At 46.2% G+C, this 19,581-nt stretch overlaps 1 protein-coding gene across 1 annotated transcript in view; it reads left to right on the top strand.

Moving 5' to 3' along the window:
- The first annotated feature begins 284 nt into the window (after window positions 1–284).
- CUNHXorf38 (chromosome unknown CXorf38 homolog) overlaps window positions 285–19,581 on the top strand; it is a 156,973-nt gene continuing 137,676 nt past the window's right edge. Inside the window, exon 1 of the mRNA XM_086950436.1 lies at window positions 285–730. Coding sequence (XP_086806562.1) covers window positions 518–730 — 213 coding nt within the window. The 5' untranslated portion in view covers window positions 285–517. The remainder of the gene's footprint in view (window positions 731–19,581) is intronic.

Here is a 19,581-nt window from a genome sequence, read left to right as displayed (position 1 = left end):
GATGGTCTGGCATTGTGAAAGAAGAAGAGGAGAGAGACTGCATCTCAGGGTCACATCTATCATTAATGCAGCTGCCGCAGATACATGCGAGCCCAGGAGTGCAAGGGGCTCACAGCACTCCAATTATGAGGAGTAGTGTTTTTGGTCAATTCTGTTTATTTTGTTTTTTACTGTTCATAATACCTGATTGCAGTTCATAGTCTTTACATTTCTGTAGCCTTTTATGTCATTATGTAGGTTGGGTTTGTTTTGGGGTTATTTTATTTTCGATTGGGCTCTTTCATAGGTGCCCAATTACAGTAAAGACAGGAAGTTATTTTGACGTTTCTGCTGTCTATAGGGGCATTTAACAAGGAGTCGTTTAAGCTGGATGTGTCACCTTTTATTGTGCAGACTCTAACCTCGGACTGCGGCCAGTTATAGCTGCATTTAGTTGATTTTTTTTCGCACCTGCACCTGATCTGCTGCTTTCTGCGCCTGGGTGTTATCGGTGCTCACCGGGAAAGCGCCGCTGGTGATGGTGCTGTCTGAGCTGGCCGTGAGGCTGAACAATGCCGACTACAAGAACTGGGTGAAGGCCGGCCACTGCCTGCTGCTGCTCAAGAGCTCCCTGGAGGGCTTCGTGGGCTCCCAGATGAAAAGCTTCCACCAGCGCCTCCTCACCGAGAGCCCCGTGCTCGGCCGAGGGAGGCAGCGCTGCACGGGGCACTGCCGGGCACAGGGCAGGCAGGTGAGTGCAGCGCGAGGACTGAGCGTTCACGTCAGACACAGGTGCGGGAGCCGCACCATTCCTCGGGGTTAATAGCGATAGCTACAGAGCCTAGACGGACGCACTAAGGTCTAGCACCTGGGACCCTTATGTGTCGCCCTCTACGGGCAACTTACTTCTCAGAAATTTAGTTTTAATAACAGGGTGACTGACCACCTGACATGGAGGCAAATTATGGGCAGGACTAAAAATTCAGGAAAAAGAGTCAAAATCCGGAATAAATTATGACTTTCAAGGACACAACAGAGGCGATGGGCATTCCCTACCCTTTATTAGTGTATTTATTTGTTATTTTTGTTGTTGTATTTATTTATTCACTCTGCTACGTATGCAAGTTTCTCTAGGCATGTTACATTCATGTGCTGCATTATGTTGTTGTTCAATAGTTAATTGATGCCATTGAGCACTATGTCAAGGGCATATATGCCAAATATTTTTGAAGAGGAAAGTTGGAGATTTAAAAAAATAATAATAATCTGGAGAATGTATTTCTGCCGTTCACGGCTGTTGAAGCAGAGGCAGTTTCAGGCGAGAGACAGCCAAAATAAAGTAATTTTTGGGTTCAAAAGCCGGGAGTCTCCCTCCTGAATTGGGTCTATTGGCATGTGTGCAAGGGCACAGCCCCTATCAGAATTTACCCAAGAAAGTCCAAGTAACATTTTGATTACGTTTGTAAATATTTCAAACACCATGGTTAGCAGTTTTGGAAGTATTAGGGGAAAGTGACTTTATCACCATTTGTTAGTTAAGACAATATGAATAAAAGCATCTGGTTCACTTCACCCTCCATCAGACATCAACCCCCCCAAAAAAATAAGGGCTAGAAAGGACTCCTATTCAACAATTTGAAAAATCTCTCGACTATTTCATGTGCATGGTGCCAGGCATATGCTAAAGAATGCACCACCATGTACTGCACAGTCTTCAGTTCATTAGGGTCATGCAAACAACAGCGACCCTCTCATTCGCTCCAGTGATTAAACAAATTACTTTTAATAATTGTTAACGTGCTGCATGTGATACGCCCCTCTGCTTTAGCACCACTTCAGCCCTACTTGCCCCCTCCCATCTCCCTCTGATCTCTTCCACCACACGCAAACAACCCGTGTCCCTGAACAAGCAATTTAGTATCAGCATGACCGAGCCAAGCTGAGTGATAAAGGTAAGTTGGGGGGCAGGGGAGTAAAAGTGTTTGTATTCGGAGGCCAGTCACTGCTGTATTTAGCCGGGGACTGAGCAGTAAACACAAATGGACCTACCCTGCTCCATCATCTTATGCAGGAGCAGGTAGGGTGCGACATATCTTCCTGCCCAGGGCACTATCCTAGCAAGGACCGGCTCTGGTAGAAGGCCTCCATAGTGCATCACCATCCACGGAACAGTGTATCATCACCACTGTGTTGTGTTTGTAAGTGCTCTGGTGGAGACAATTAGGGCTGGAATAGGCCAAGGTTAATGTTACAGAAGAGGACATACCTCCAGAATCTAGCCTCACTCCCCACACACATTGACCTGTGATGGAGAGCAGGATCCTGCATCTGGCTGACCCAGAAGATATTGTCAGAAAATGGCAATAATTTAAAGGTTATAAATGTGCCAAAAATGTTGCTCTGAACGGCCTCCTACAGAGCAAAGAACAGTATGCTAGCTCCCGTTGTCAACTGTGTAAATACAGCATATATAACAAGCATTGGCTTAGCCAATAGCTCTCGCCATTGGGACCTTATGTGTTTAGCTATGCACCTGCCCTTGCAAAGTTCTTAAAAGGAACCAAGCCCCGCCCCCTCTGCCAACACCACCGTCCTGGAAGAGGGGCCGCCTGCGAGGCGGAAGAATTGTTCTACCAGAGACATTTATACTGGGCAGGGACAAGCAACACAGGCAGGATGTTAAGCGTCAGTATCTAGCGTCTGTGACTCGTGATGACACCTGCATGGTCAGTCACACACTGACCAGTGCGATGGTGCAGTGGGCCGAGCACCTGCGGCTGAGATCTGTGTGTAACTCGCAGGCTAGTGCTTTAGATTTCCACAGGGCCAACTCAGCCTTTCAATCCCCAAAGGTCGATAAAAACGATAACCTCTTTTAGCAATAGCTATGACTTAAGAGCTATGGCATGATAAAAGTGTTGGAGTCTGTGCTTTAAGAACAGTAAGCATTGCGGCTACTGGCCAATGTGGTAGGTGTTCCTGCAAGATAGATCTATAATGGCTTCTGGAAATGTCGCTCCCCCATCCTACAGTGAGCTAAGATTTCGACAGAAACGCTTGGTACTCAAAAGCACGAGGACGGAAACATCCTGAATGAGCCATTAGGCCCCGGGCTCGGCCAACAGGAAGTAAGGGAATGTCTGGACACTTCCGAGGCGGATGAGATGGTATAGGTCCCTGATGAGTGTTGGAAGGTGCGGAAGGAGGGCCTTCTAGGAACGCCTGGAGCCAGCAATCAAAGGCGGTGGGTCATGGGAAAATATCTGCCATGGAAAAATGTGTCACGCCATTAAAGCCTCGCTTTGAGACCCCGTCATGGCAGGAGACCCCCTTACACACGCCGTGTGGCCAATAATATAGAGAATATGGAAGGAGTCCAAAAGGATAGTATAAAAACATCCAATAAGTATAATTGTAAACAAAAATCACTGTGCACTGAACTGTAAGTAGGACGAGATGTGAAAAATGAGATGCCGCTTGTTAGTGAAGAGACCATATCCATAGAAGGACACTTGTTCTCCCAAGAGTTTAATGTTCTGATGACAAGATGAAAAAAATGAAGTAAACAAGGGCAAAAAGTGACAGACAGATGAGGCCTGGGAGGGGGTGAAACAAATGGGCCAGGAGTTTAGTGAGGTGGGAGGGAACGAAGAGCACAGAAAACATGTAGTGCAACACAAGAATGAACATTACGCAAAGCATGATGAAAGGCGCAGCTGCCATAATTACAGATAAAGCGCTGCTTGACCCAACAAGCCCAGGAGTGGTGCCCGTGTGCGCGCCGCAAAGAATTTAAAGAATGCAGCTGGCACACTGCAGGCCGCAGCTCGCTCCCGAGACCCCTAGGCCATGGGAGTGAAAGTTTTGAGTAAAGGCGGGACATGCACCAGTCTTTGGCCGTTTGTGTGCTTTCATTATTGAAAGCCACATGCAAAGGCCAATGGGATGTGTGTTAGGAACCAGACCCACACGGAGAAGTCTCTTGGAAGTCTGAAGTGATTCCAAGAGGCCCTTTCCTAGGGCAGTGCATGCGCGCTGCGCTAGGCGAGACCGAAAAAAGTAGAGAGCAGCAAAGAAATGAAATTTAAAACAAGTCCTACTGTTCAGGATGGTAGACTGAGTTGTGTGCGGTAGAGACAGGCCTGTACAGGTCTTTGTAACAGGTATAAAACTAGACAGACTGCAAGCTTCTATCCATGGCGGTGGTATCGGGTGTCAGAACCTTTTCAGGGGGCAATGGGAGAGACTAGAGGTTTGCACCGGTGTGTCAGCCTCAGTAATACTTGCATCCAAAGGTTCCCAAAGGGCCCGCCCTCCTCTTTATGATTCTCTTATCAGCGCCATCTCCTTCCTTAGATGTTCCTTGGCCGCTTTGACGAGTGACCTTTCAGAATCAAAGAGCCCCTAGTGATGTGCACCAAAGAGTCTGGCTCTTCCTTCTTCCATTGTGTGTCCTACCAGCTCTCATGACTGCAGTACTTGTTGCCTGACTATGAGAGGTTCAAATGGACCAACTTTCTATTCCCACCTGCACTAATGGAACATTACAACTGGTGGAGGCATTAATGGTGCCTTTCTCCTCCCTCCTGACTTACTGCTTATTTGGCAAGTGGGAAAGGTTATACAGAACCGCAGGGTGTCTCTGCTCATCACTGTCCAGCAGAACAGAGGGTCCAACCTATCTTAGGTTTTTCAAAAGCCCAGGTGTCTTACCATGGGCACTTCATGGGACTGTGAGAACAGGAAATACATGTGCACCAACAGAACTTCTTGCTAGGTTCTAGCTCAGGAGTGACAGGTTCACTCTACAGTAGGCCATCCTCCCAGCCAATATAGTGTTTCACAGCTACTCCTTTGCTGTTCTGTTCTGTGGCTTCCTTCCGCAGTCCCACTGTCATTGGGCACTCTTCCTGTTCCATGGGGAAATCATCCTGGGTAGGCCCCCCAGCAGCTAGCCAACCCTGCAGGACTGTAAGCAACCCAGACTCCAGCACCTAGACCTCCATGACCAGTGCCTTCTCAGAGTCTGCCCTTTCCTGCAAACTACCTTGTCTCCGTCCTTGCAAAACAGGATGGTTCCAGTCTCCTCCTGAGTCTGCTGTGGGGCCTGTACGTTTGTCAACACCTCTGACATGATCCAAGCCATAAAGCTGGCCTTGAGAAAATCATAAAAATGTTACCAGGCCAGCCGGTCTAGTGACTTAAATAATCTACTCAACCTATTTGTTTATGCTCTTGCCCCATAAACATGGGATTCAAATGATGTGATCGAGGGAAAATAATTATTAATTGAGCTGCCATTTTCTTCATTATCACTTTCAAATGTGCGAGTTCAGCATGTCTGCTGTACAAAAAAACTCTTTTGTTTGATTTAATAAACTAAACATTCTTTCCATATGTAATGCAAATCTAGCCACATATAGGATGCACATGACCCCTGACTTGCCTCTTAGTTCATTAACAGCATTTTCATCAGGGCTGAGGCCGGAATGTTTCTCAAATCATGTTTAAAAACTATCACTTTTAACAAATACATAACTAAACATGAAGTGGTAGCACACTGTCATTTGTAATCAGCAGATTTTACATTGAAATGGCCACACACATTCCCACTGACATGCAGCTTTACTGATAAAACTATATAGTGTACAAACAATAATGTTTGGTAATACAGTATTCGAGGCATATGGGCTGCAGACCACACACTGTTGCATTAGATCACCATCTGGTCGTGGGCCCGGATAATTATACTTTGTTGTTGTCCTGGAAGAGTCTTTGTCTGCTAGGTGACTCCTCCCTTAGACCGTAGTACGCATGGGCAGCGACTCCATCCTCAGATTGTTTTTTTCCGCTATCGGGCTCGGATGTGTTCATTGTTCTGTCCCGTAACCGATCTCTTTTCAAATCCATAAATCCATCTACAACATCAATATCGTCTTCGACACTGATTTCGGTCGCCTGCGTCGAAGAGAGCAACCACTTCTCCATTCCAGCGCTCGTCGGGGCCGTCAGGCCCAACTGCGCCATTGGGCCTTTGGCTCATGGAAAGAACACTGTTCAAGAAGTGCCCTCCCTGTGGACACAAGTTTCCCCACACCGATCTACATGAGGTTTGCAACCTGTGCTTGTCTCCAGAGCACGAGAGTAGAGACTGTAAGGCCTGTGCTTCGTTCCGGTCCAAGAAAACAATCAGGGACCGTCGAGCTCGAAGATCCATGGAGCAGTCATCGTCGTCGACACCAGACCTCATTATAGACGAGGCGCCAATCGAGATAGACGTTGAAGAACAGCAAGAAAACGTCGCTTCCGAAGCAGAGGAGTCAGCTTCCGGAGCCGAGGATCGATCTGAAGATGAGGATCTTCTTCCAGCTAGTCAACAGGTCGTGAGTAAGAGCGTCGACCCTGTTCACCCCCCATACCGGGACAGGCTTCGGTTCCACCCCCACCTTCGGTTCCGGGTGCACACCGATCGAAACCTTCCGACGCGCCGCCTTCAGGCTCAGCAGCGAAGAGTATTAAAAAGCCTCCAGTCGACTCGGGCTCGAGTCAGTCTGTCGATCCCGAAAAGCAAAAAGTGCTTAAGCCGAAGTCAACACCGGCACCGAAACACCCAACGATACCAAGAGTTACCAATCCTAAAACCAAGTACGGCACCAAAAGAGGTTCCCAAGGTTACCGAAACAAAAACAACTCCGGTAACTAAAAAAGCGAGCCGAAAGTAGTTTCCATACCGAAACACACTTCGGCACCAAAGGCAGACGAGTCTAAACACTCAGCAACAAAAGCTTCAGATCCAAAAAGCACAGATCCAAAGAAAAGGCAAGAAAAGTCTTTGGAACCGAAACCAAGACCCGTTCCAAAGATAATAGACACTGTGAAGCCTAAACCTGTCAGCTACAAACAAGATAAATCGGCGCCGAAAAAGGATTTACCAATAGAAGAGCTTTTCCAACCTGATGTAAGGCAAAAGACTCTAAAAATTCATCCAAAGACTGGACATGTGTACACAGTGCCTGAAAAGAGGAAAATGGACTGTCCTAAACCATCACCTGTTCCTCCAAAGAAGCATGTTCAAACTTCCCCTATAAGACTTCCTTCACCAGAAGTAGAAATACCAGCAGATATTTCTCCTGTACATTCACCAGCTAGCACACATAACCTTTTACCACTGGATGAGGATTATGGGGATACATACTCACAAGAGAGTTATCATCAAATGGATGATATTAATGGCCCAGGTGATATGACTGGGCCATCAGGTGACCCATGGGAAGATTACAATGCACCAGATCTACCACAAGACGAGGCATACCCGTCTAGGCCATCTCCACCAGATGACACCATTGGGTTCACACAACTCATCCATAGAGCAGCTACTTTCCATGGAGTAGATTTGCATACAGATCCAATAGAAGAAGACGTTCTTATGGATACACTATTAACGTCACATAAAACCACAACCAAACTTCCAATATTTAATGGATTGGTAAGACACAAACCAGAAATATTTAAAGACCCAGTCAGGGCCAGGGTAATTAACCCCAGACTGGAAAAGAAATACAAAGCGGCGCCATCTGATCCAGCATATGTTAAGGGACAGTTGACACTAGACTCACTGGTAGTGTCAAATGCGAGAAAAAGAGCCAACTCGCAGACAACAGGGGATGCACCACCCCTGACAAAAAATCTAAGCTTTTAGATGCTTCAGGGAAACACACACTCTCACAAGCTGCCAATATATGGAGGTTTGCTAACACTCAAGCTCTGTTAGCAAGATATGACAGAGCTTATTATGATGAGTTAGAGTCACTCATGCAACACCTGCCAGAACAATATAAGGCTAGGAACAACATTCATGTATTCCCATATCTCGACGACTGTTTAATAAAATCCAAGTCATACAACCAATGTGTACAGCACACGCATCAGACAATCTGCCTGCTACACATGTTGGGGTTTACAGTGAATCAAAATCACATCTACAACCGTCCCTATCTCAGCAGTATCTAGGTGCCACAATAGATACTTCCAAGGCAATAGCGTACCCCAACTTAGTAAGAATACAAGCTATGCAGACTCTCATCAAACAATTCCAGTCACAAAGCTCACTACATGCTCGAGTGTTCATGCAGCTAATAGGAATGATGGCATCTTGCATTTTCATAGTACCATACGTAAGACTACAAATGCGCCCCATACAAGAATGCTTGGCAGGTCAGTGGAATCAGGCTCGACAAGAAATAACAGATCTGGTGGTGGTAGACGACCAGACGCATCGCTCTCTGCAATGATGGACCACCAAAAACCTTTCCAAGAGCCGGGCGTTTATAGAACCTGTTCCACAAATGATACTGACCACAGACGCATCTCTCACTGGATGGGGAGCGCATTTACAAAGTCAAACACTACAAGGTACGCGGACAACAAAACAAAAAGTACTCCACATAAATTATCTGGAGTGACTAGCAATTTTTCAAGCTGTAAAATCGTTCCAGCATTACATATCAAACAAAGCTGTACTAGTCCGGACGGACAATATGACAACAATGTATTACATTAAAAAACAAGGAGGGACATAATCCCTACAGCTCTCCCGGCTGGCGGAGAGCATTTGAAGATGGGCCATCCCTCAAAACATTTTTCTGTTAGCAGAACATCTACCAGGAGTTCACAATCAATTGGCAGATCTGTTAAGTCGTCAAAGACAACAGATACACGAATGGGAGCTTCATCCTCAAATTCCTCTTGCCATTTTTTCAAAGGTGGGGACAACCAGAGATAGATCTGTTTGCCACACACTGCAATTCCAAATGCCCAAGCTTCGCCGCCAGATACCCACACCCATTATCCAAAGACAATGCAGTATGGATGAACTGGTCAAACAAATTTGCGTACGCTTTTCCACCGCTGCCACTAATTCCATTAGTGGTACACAAACTACTGCAACATTCTCTCACATTGATTCTAATAGCACCAACGTGGGCGAGACAACCATGGTACACAACACTACTACTATCTGTAGTACCACATCACAAACTAAAACTCTCCCCACATCTACTAACACAGAACCATGGAGAGATTATGCATCCAGACCCAATGCAGCTCAATCTAGCTATCTGGCTCCTGAGGTCTTAGAGTTTGGATATCTGAATTTACCTCCTGATTGCATGGATGTCATTAAGAAGGCAAGACGTCCTACCACTAGAGCATGCTATGCAGCAAAATGGAAAAGATTTGTTGTCTATTGCACAAATAATGTTAACCACTTAGATGTTTCTATACAAAACATCATATGCTATCTCTTACATCTACAAAGATCTAATTTAGCGTACTCCTCAATCAGATTACATCTTGCTGCTATAGCAACATATCTCCAAAACAGACAACGTTTGTCATTGTTTAGAGGACCTGCAATCAAAGCTTTTATGGAAGGGCTTAAAATATTAATTCCTCCCAGAATACCACCTTCTCCAGTATGGAATTTAAATATTGTTCTCACAAGACTTATGGGTCCACCCTTTGAACCATTGCATACGTGTGAGTTACAGTTTCTAACATTGAAAGTTGCTTTTTAGTAGCAATTACCTCACTAAGAAGGGTGAGTGAGATCCAGGCATTAACAATTCAAGAACCATTTATACAACTTCATCATAATAAACTGGTTCTCAAAACAAATCCAAAGTTTCTGCCAAAGGTCATTTCACTGTTTCATCTCAACCAATCAATTGAGTTTCCAGTATTTTTTCCACAACCGCAACGGGTTGCAGAAAGAGCTCTACACACACTAGATGTAAAAAGAGCAATTCTATACTACATCGATAGGACAAAACCTTTATGTAAGACTAAACAACTGTTTGTGTCCTTTTCACCTCCACATAAAGGCAATCCTATTTCTAAATCAGGCATTGCTAGATGGATTGTTAAGTGTATTCAAATTTGTTACCAAAAAGCAAAGCCTAGGGCTCATTTTACCCGTTAGTTAGGAGCATCTATGGCATTCTTAGGAAACATACCATTAGATGATATCTGTAAAGCAGATACATGGGCTACTACGCACACTACAAAACACTACTGTGTAGATGTGCAGGCAAAACAGCAAGCAAGTGTGGGCCAGGCTGTACTAAAAACATTATTTCAACCTACTGCAACAGATGTGGGTGACCACCGCTAAGGGAGAAACTGCTGTGCAATCTATGCAACAGTGTGTGATCTGCAGCCCATATGCCTCGAACGGAAAATGCTACTTACCAGTATGCATCTGTTCTTGGCATGTAGGGCTGCAGAACCACACACGCCCACCCGCCTCCCCGGCTACCTATATCTGTTCCAGTATTATCTTATTTAGATACACAATACATGGTCATCCTTATCTGTACTGATACAACTCCATCATTTGCCCAATGGCGAAAACAATATGAGGATGGAGTCGATGCCCATGCGCACTACGGTCTAAGGGAGGAGTCACCTAGCAGACAAAGACTCTTCCAGGACAACAACAAAGTGTAATCATCCGGGCCCACCACCAGATGGTGATCTAATGCAACAGTGTGTGGTTCTGCAGCCCTACATGCCAAGAACAGATGCATACTGGTAAGTAGCATTTTCCTTCTGCAAATATGTGTCATTTACGCATCACCAAGTAAAGCGTTCTGGTTTGTTTTGCTCCTATTTAACTCTTTGTTTGCAGCACATTTCTTAAATACAAAAACATGTGCTTTTGTAATTCCTGATATATTTTGAAATAGTTGTAATATTAATTTACGGGCTATTTATTTAAATGTTATGTGTTAGAGAAAAATAACTGACATCTTCAGACAGCTCACTTGACAAAAACCCTCTAAATGTAGTAAGAGAGAGAAAAATAAACCTAATTAGTTAAAAGACAAAGTGGCATTTGACATCTTTAGTTGAACAGACAGCAAATCTGTTGAGATAAAAACAAGATTTAATGGCATCTTTATTGCTCTCAATGTCAGCTCTCTGTGAACATGATGAGCTCCGCTTGGTAATTGTCCCAGGCTACTACTACTGGCTATGACTCGGCATCCTCTGGCCCCTCAGCAACAGGAATATACTCTTTGGCTTGGTATCTTTTGACTAACCGATTATACTACAACTCTACCACATGCCTCCAGTGTTTGCTGATAGAACCAGACATGCTAACATCGTGGAATGGCTCCGGTAATTTAACACCTTGGCTGCTAAGGCAATTCCCCATCTGTGCTGGAAACTGCTATTTGGCTTTATTCATGACGAGCTCAGCTCGTCATCAGCACAGCTCAACTGTGCCTCATGACGAGCTGAGCTCGTCATGAGCAGGGAAGGGGTTAAAAGGCAGGGTGCAGGCACCCCCAGCGACTAACTATGACAAGGAAATTTCTCTGCCACATCAGGAACTGGGTGTATTACCTTCACGACTACACTCGCTTCCTGAATGGGGCAATCACTTAACACGGGCGGCAACTCCCTACCTATGCGCATCTCTAGACTGCACTTCCGCCCCAGTTACTTAGGTACCACTTTATGCTTGTACTGCCTTTAATTAATAAAAAATAACGTACAATGGCTGTTAATCTAACTGGAAACTGCTAAGTTATAGATATATTCAACATATGTACCTCTCTCCATGTTAACGTTATAACCCCACGCAGTCTTCCACAACTTTTTTCAGTTCCTTAAACTAACATAGTACCTGTTAGTCTTAGCACATGATACGCGATTTGTAACCTATGACCTTGAAAGCTTTTCCCAATGAAGGTGTCCCTCAAATTGACTGGGACCCTTCTTCCTTTCTAAGGAGAATCTTTCTAAATATCTCACGTTAAGTCCCTTCCATGCCAAACGTAGATATTACCTCTACACGTGTGTAAACCCTTTTTTCTACTTGGTTGCGTGCATGGATTAGATGTATATAATTATACCACCATCCACATGCTACCTCTACGTGTTGCTACCTAGATATATTTTTATTGTATGTTTGTTTAATTTCGATCAGTGAGCGTTGTTCACCTCACTGTATGGCTGAGGCCCACGTCACCTATTCTAGATACATGAATGAATTCACCAATGTACCACTAGGGTAACTGAGAACTCATTTTTTTTTAAACTTATTTTTATTGTATTAAACATGGAAGGCGGTTAAACATACAGTTACAGCATCGTATACATATACAGTACATTCACAGTCAGGTCTGCATCAATATAGCATCTGTAAAGCAGTAGGAATTCCGTTAGGTCAGAAAAAGACAAAGAATAGCATACAAACGTGCAAGTAAAACTCTCAATCTGAAAGGGTCTCTTCCCCGTAAATCCGTGGGGGCTCACATATATTTCCCCTGTACTTGTTCCATGCACCCTAAACGTGCTCCCACTTCCCCGGGCATCCCCGGTGGACAAACACCGCTTTTTCGGCCACCATCGCATCATCCATGTCTCTGCACCAGTCTCTCAATGTGGGTGGCACATCAGAGCCCCATAGCCTAGCTATGTTGCGTTTTACCATTGCCATACCCAACATGGCCCAGTCTTGCTGACGATAGGTTCGGTCCGTTGCCTCTCATACATTTAACAGGCAGCGCCGGGGATCGGGCAACAGGGAAACCGTTGTGGTCTGGGAAATGGTGCGCATCACAGCCGTCCAGTACATTGCCACCCGACCACAGTCCCATATAGGGTGATAAAATGTTCCCTCTTCCCCGCATCCACGGAGACAATACACATGGGAAGCCTTTCCTATCTTGTAGAGGACTGTTCTGGTGTAGTATGTGCGGTGCAATACTTTCAGTTGGACCAATTTAAGTCTGGAGGGGATAGCCGTCTCCCGTGGCGAGGAAAGGGCCTCTTGCCACTCCGAGTCATCAAATTCACCGATGTCACTAGACCAGCTCAGTCTCAACTTAGATGACATGTCAGGGAGGTTGTTAACCAGTTTTCGGTATGTAAAGGATGTTGCCTTGCATGACATGTGTTCTGTCAACAATCTATCTTCAAGAGGGGTAGATTCCTGCAGGTCCACCCCCGCCGGGATGGCTGTCTGCAGCGCATGTCGAATTTGGATATATCTAAATCGTTCTGACTGCGCCATGTCGTAATTGGTTTGCAGGAATGAAAAGTCCACCACCCTACGTTTTTTCCAAAGGTCTCCCACCACTGAAATGCCTATGCTGTCCCAGGCCTGGAAACCCTTACTGTTGCGCAGGAAACCCAACCTATGCGAGTCCCACAAGGGTGTCATTTGTGTGATAACGTCAGAGCACTTAAGGCGCCTATGCGCTTTATACCAGAGTAGCACCGTGTGACGTGTAGGACCCAACAGGTCCGACGACACTCCGCGACTGTAGAGGTTCCCCAACAGACCTCTGGACTCCAAACATTGTCTGTCTGCTAAGTATGCAGGCTCAGTCTGCGGAGCATGCATCCAATAATTGATTTGCTTGAGGTGGGCCTCCCAGTAGTACAGTTCGATATTTGGGAGTGCGATACCCCATCGTACCAGTCTTTCACCAGTTTGCATTGCGCAATACGTGCTGGCTTCCCATCCCATAGCAAGGTAGAGACCGCTGCTGCGATCGCTGTAAAATAGGAGGTCGGGACCGGGAACGGGGTATTTTCAAGGAGATACAGGAAGCGAGGGAGGGACATCATTTTGAATAGGGCAGCTTTGCCCAGAAGGGTCAGAGGGAGGGAGCACCATACCTTTGCATCTCGCTTGAACCGGTCCAGCGGGTGTTTCAAATTCAGGGCGAAGAACTCGTCTGGGTCCGATGTTACATAAACACCCAGGTATTTGAAAGCCGTCTCGGTGGGACGCAAAGGACAACTCGCAGGGAGCCGAGGTGGGAGGCCGGCAAGAACGAATAAGACTGATTTAGCCCAGTTGATCCTATAGCCCGACACTCTCCCAAATTTGTTGCAGACATTAAGGAGCTCAAGAAATGATTTTTTGGGGGATGTGAGATAGAGAAGGATATCGTCCGTATAGAGGGATATACGATCTTCCCATACAGCCGACCACCGGATGCCCTTAATAGAGGGCTCCCACCGGATCCAGATCGCTAATGGCTCAAGGATCAGAGATAATAACAAGGGGGATAACAGGCATCCCTGCCTTGTTCCGCGGCCGAGTGGGAAGTCTCTAGAGACGTTACCATTAGCCGCCACCTGGGCCAGGGGTTTGGAATAGAGTAGACGTATCCAGGCGCAGAACTTAGGACCAAAGCCCATGTGTTGAAGCACTTTAACAGATAAGGCCACTCCACAGTATCGGACACCATTGTAGCGTCAAGGGAAAGGAGGACAGCGGGTTCCTGTATATATTCCCTGCGGGCCAGTACCGCCTGCAGGCGGCGTAGGTTGAGGGCTGTGCTGCGATGTGGCATAAAGCCAGACTGATCAGGATGCACCAGAGTGTGAAGGTGGGGGGCCAATCGCAACACCAGCAATTGAGAACTCCTTTTTTAATTACCTGTCGCATGTATCTTTCCATCTTATGTCTCCCTATCTTTTAGGTGGATCAATATGCCTGCATACGTTAAGGGGTAAGCCGGTTAACCTTGTGAGGGCATCCCTTATTAGAAGGGAGACCTGAAGCCCCAAACAGGGGCTTACCGTCCTACCTTTGGTCCTGACGAAGTGCTGCCCGGTCTTTTGGCACTTGAGGCACAATACATGTTGACCACTCCACACTAGAAGCTATCCTTGTACTTCAAGATTACATGATAGCACCACTGGTTTTATTTAGACCTGGTATCTGTTCTCTATAAAAATGTGTCTATTGGATACCAGAGCCTATTTTAGCCACAACTCACTTACTCCACTAGTTACACGGTTATTTAGCTCCCTTACTTGCACTCATCTATACGGCGTCCTCAGATCAAAAGATCGCCAACAAAGAACCCCTAGGCCCGTCTGGCATTGTAGCGCCGGCCTGACGAGGACCGCTCAATGATGAAGCATGACACGCTAACCGGTGTGTGAGGGCACCAAGATCTGACCTTCAGGTCTTCCTGCAACAGGACTACCAGCCACTTGGGTCAACACTTGGTGACCATTTAGGCAAAGGAGGAACTAACCCAATATTGATATCTTTGTTTCTCATTGACTTTCTGAATGAACGAACACCTGTTCCTTTCCAGCCTAAGTTTACTGCCAGGTGGGACTAGTAGGTGCTAAAAATAGCTTGACCTGATCAAATTTTGTCGCAATTGTAGATTTTTCGAGGCCTGCGTAAAGGCTGCTGGTCCTGGGACCAAGGCAGGCACAATCATATCTTTGGCCAAGAGACAACATGCACCTTGCTTCTCCCATACCCCAACATTGAGCTCAGTCTGAACCCTTTCAAGCGGGTAGTCCATGCCCTATCCATTGGCTACTAAACATGTATCCTTGGTATAAAAAAAAATCCACTCCGGCTTAAGGTACTTTCTCTCAACTGTTGTGCGGCGGGCTCTAGTATCCCTCAGGAGAGGTACTTTCCTCCTTTTGATATTTAACTTCCTGCACAAACTCCATCTTGTTAAGGTGAATGTGCTTCAGAGCATCTTGGTTCCTCTCCCAGATGTCCATAGCCACTAGTTTGAGTGCAACTGGGCCCTCCTGGGATCCCTCGCCCATGTAAAGCATATTCACAATCATGGCTGGTACAGGATCTTTCACCGGACAGTCTCTTTTAAGATGTCCAACCAGGTGGCACTTGTAGCAAGTGGACTTGGAAGAAGTTCCCTGACCTCTCCTCTCCTCTCATGATATTCCTTACTAGACGCACCATTGCCAATTAAATTTTTCCTGGTCCCTCCTCTGATCCCATAGGAAAGAGCTCTTCTCTTACTCAGGCTCATAATTGTGCTGTTAGCCACTTGTCAGCCAATGCTGCAAGCTTCCCTGGATTCTTCTCAGTCTGATCTGACAAGCAATGCCTAAGTGGGCCGAGCACTTCTTCTTGAGTCGCTTTGCCACCATCAGCTGGTTAAGGGACTGAAAGTCCTTGTCTCCATCCCTCTCACCCACTCATTCCAATCCTGCAATACTTCATGAATCCATGTCTCAAAATAGACCATTTGCTTTGCCACTGGCATCCATCCTTCCAATGATGGCTGTCCCTTCCAATAGCAAGTACCCCTTTAAGGCAGCTGCAATAGATTCCTCCTTCTAAGTCTGCGCCTTACAAGTGACCTCAAAGCTCATAAACCATTCTAAGATGTCCTGACCTTCCACATACACATGCACAGGCTCTCTTGGAATCTTGGCCACAGCCTGGACTGATTTGGTGGTTGAGTCACTTTTACCAGATGGAGCTGTCCTTGCTGCCATCCTAAGCTTCTCTCTCTCAAGGACTATCTTTTTTCATTCCTTTTCCTTCTGTTTCTTCTCTCATTCTCCCTGTTCCTCCTTCATTTCTATCTTTTTCTCCTCCCTCTCTCCCAACTTCTCTTGGGCACATTCCTCCTGTCTTTCTCGCCTCCGCTCCTCTTGTTCGTGGTAAGCTCGTATCAGCTTCTTCCTCTCAAGCTCCCAGGCTTTCTCCTCTTGCTCAGGATTGGCCTCTGGAGAGCCAACTGCAACTTCAGGGTCTCTGCTAGACGCAACCCACAAAAGGGATTTACTCCTGGAATTGGTGATAGTGGTACTCAAGGTGGTGTAGACACCTGGGGCATTCTACAAACAAAAGACGGTGAGAGTATCTGGGGGAAACTCCAGTAAGTACATTAGGGGACACACTTGGTGTGTGTCTGTGATTGCTTTGGGCAAATGGGACTTGAGAGCCTGCCTCATGAGCCCTCTTCTCATGTGTCCCTAACATGGTTCCCTCCTGAGTCTACTGCAGCCTTTTCCCTTTCACCCAGTGGCTCAAACTGTTCCATTATGAAATCAGCCAGGACCTCACTGTCCTAACTCCTGGGAGTCTTCCACCCTCTGTCTATACATAGAGTCTCCATCTGATCAACAGACAAGGTGCTGAGTTATATTCCCAATCCTGTGTTTTCCAGAATTTAGGTGTACAGAATGCATACGTATAACTAGACCTATTTTGTTACATATGTAAATTGAAAATGGCCAATGCCAACATTCTGCTCTCCTAATCGTTGGTATCCTGCCGCCAGTTGTCAGAACCCCTTTCAGAGAGCCAAGGAAGTGACTAGGGGTTTGCAGTTGGATGTCAGCCTCAGTGATATGTGTATCAAAAGGTTACCAAAGGGCCCGAGCCCTCCTCTTTGAGATTGTATTATCAGACCCATCTCCTTCCTCAAATGTGCCCAGGTCCCTTTGACCAGTGACTTCCTTTCAAAATCAAAAGCTATTAATGTGCACTGAAGAACCTGGCTTCTCCTTCCTCCACTCTGTTTCCCACCCACCTCGCAGGAATGCAGCGATACACAAATCGGTTTGGGTAAAACCTCTGCCTCTACCTCTTCCTGTTCTTCCAGCAAGCCCTTTGTCTCCCAAAATGGAACATAGTGTATTCCATGTGTTGTGTCCATTGTGAGCATCCACACACACACCTCTGAGCACACACATGCAAATCCGCACACCCTATATGCGCACACCCTTCTATGTACTGTACCCTCACATGGGCATCCACACATCCCGGCGCTTCACAGAACACTGAGCTAGCTGCTACATGCGGTGTCACCTTATAGGCCCACATATATCCCTGCGCATGCACTTAATCACATGCACTATGTCCTGATGCACTGTACCTTCTCAGGGGCACACATGTATCCCAATGTGGTCACATAAGCTATGTCCTGATGCACCGTACCTTCTCGCAGGCACACATGTATCGCAGCGCGCATACACAACCAAAAGCGCTATTGCCTGATGCACTGTACCTTTCCAGAGACACCCATGTATTCCAACACACATGCAACTATACACACTATTTCCTGATGAACTGTACCCTTCCACAGGCTCACATAAATCCTAGCTCTGCACAAAATCCAATGCAAGCCAACGATGAATTAAGCACACAGCAGCAGAACTTCACCAGAGGGGGCCAGGAGGTGCCACTCTCATGAAACAGGTCAAAAGGAACTCTTCATTCAGTCTACTGATCACTAAAACTTTAGACGCTGTACGCTGTCACTGCTGCTCATGTGCTACTTAACTCCTGATAACGTTTTTAGATTTTACACTGCCTCGTGGTAGCGCTATGGGTTCCCTTCCTGATTTACGGAGACCCCAGTCCACGAGAGAGGCCTAGGTTATAGCGCATATGCATGATCCAGGTTTGCTCATGATCAAACATTGTTTCCAAAAATCACCACAGTTGAGGCACCTAGGGCAGCAGTACATGTGCATTACTATGCCCCGGACTTTTCGTCCCAACATCAGGCAACGAACAAAACTTTGGAAATGTACTTCCATACTATTCCGCTGTGGACATTGATGTTCTGGAGGTGTGATGTTGCTATGTGACACAGTGGGGATGGTGATGTTGGGTGACCAGTGACTTGCTAAGGGGATTTAGCTCTCGTATAGAATAAAATATTTCACTCAGAGCTTTGGTCTAATTTTCAGCAAGATAGCTCAGTAGATTTTTCCCAAGACTCATAGGTCTATTTGTACCGTGCAGGTCAATGAAGCAAATCTTGGCAGGATCAGCTTAGCCTTTTACTCTCTCCATAATGATCAAATCTGTGTAGCTGAGTTTTTTAAACAATTATGTGTTTGTGTGCGCCAGATAAAAGGGCAGGATGATAGGAATGCATTATTGTCCACTCTGACATTTTGATGACAATAAACACAATTTACTGGGCACGGATATGCTCCTTGCATACTTTACAGGAGTGTTCCCTTGCCCTGAGTGCTCTACTGCGTGTGTATCTGGTATCCTGCCTGTTTTATTTTTGCCCTGGCATCAAGCTGATTTAAACATGTGCACAGAGGCCTAGGCCTGGCACTCCCCATGAGGGTTTCAGACTCAGCACATTTGAACTGTAGGTACGAAATCACTGCACTTGAACCTGATTCAACTTCATTGTGTCTGCTGGTTGATTGTTGAGTGCCGATTCCTGAGGAGCCTGTGATTGCTTTCCCTCACAACCAAGAGGGCCAAGTGCAGAAGGTATTCTAGAGTATAGTAGAATGGGCCCTGGGGCATCAATGACTGAAGATCTCAACCCCACAGCAGAGTCCTAGTATTTCTTGTCTGCCCTGTGGCCCTCTGAAAGGGGTCTGAAAACAGGGGTGTCAGGCAAGCTGTGTGATAATCTTACAGTGGCAGCTTTTACCACTGTGTATTTCATAGCTGGGGCAGAAGACACCCAACAAGTGCCAATCACCTATGAAGCAGCAGTATATATGGACATCCAGATGTGTGCCACTTGCTCTAGTTCAGATAATACAGAGAATGCATCCACGAGAAGCTTTGAGAAAGCACAGAAGCCTTAAAGGGACAGATTTATCATGCCAGCCCATGACACTAGACTGTGCAATAACTGCCTGTGCAGAAACAAGGCAGAGCAAACTGTGTGGGGGACGGACTCACGCCTCTTATCAGGATGCGAGGTACCCACAGCTATCCTCCGGTCTACCAGCTCTAAGGCCTGACTGTTGTAAAAGAGTGTGTTTATATATCAAAGGGGGGGGGGGGGGTGGTAGAAG

This window comes from Lissotriton vulgaris, unplaced genomic scaffold (assembly GCF_964263255.1).
Source record: "Lissotriton vulgaris unplaced genomic scaffold, aLisVul1.2 SCAFFOLD_1625, whole genome shotgun sequence".
In the NCBI taxonomy this organism is placed as follows: Eukaryota; Metazoa; Chordata; class Amphibia; order Caudata; family Salamandridae; genus Lissotriton; species Lissotriton vulgaris.
The sequence above is the reverse complement of the archived record's forward strand: the minus strand, read 5'-3'. Positions and strand labels throughout refer to the sequence as shown.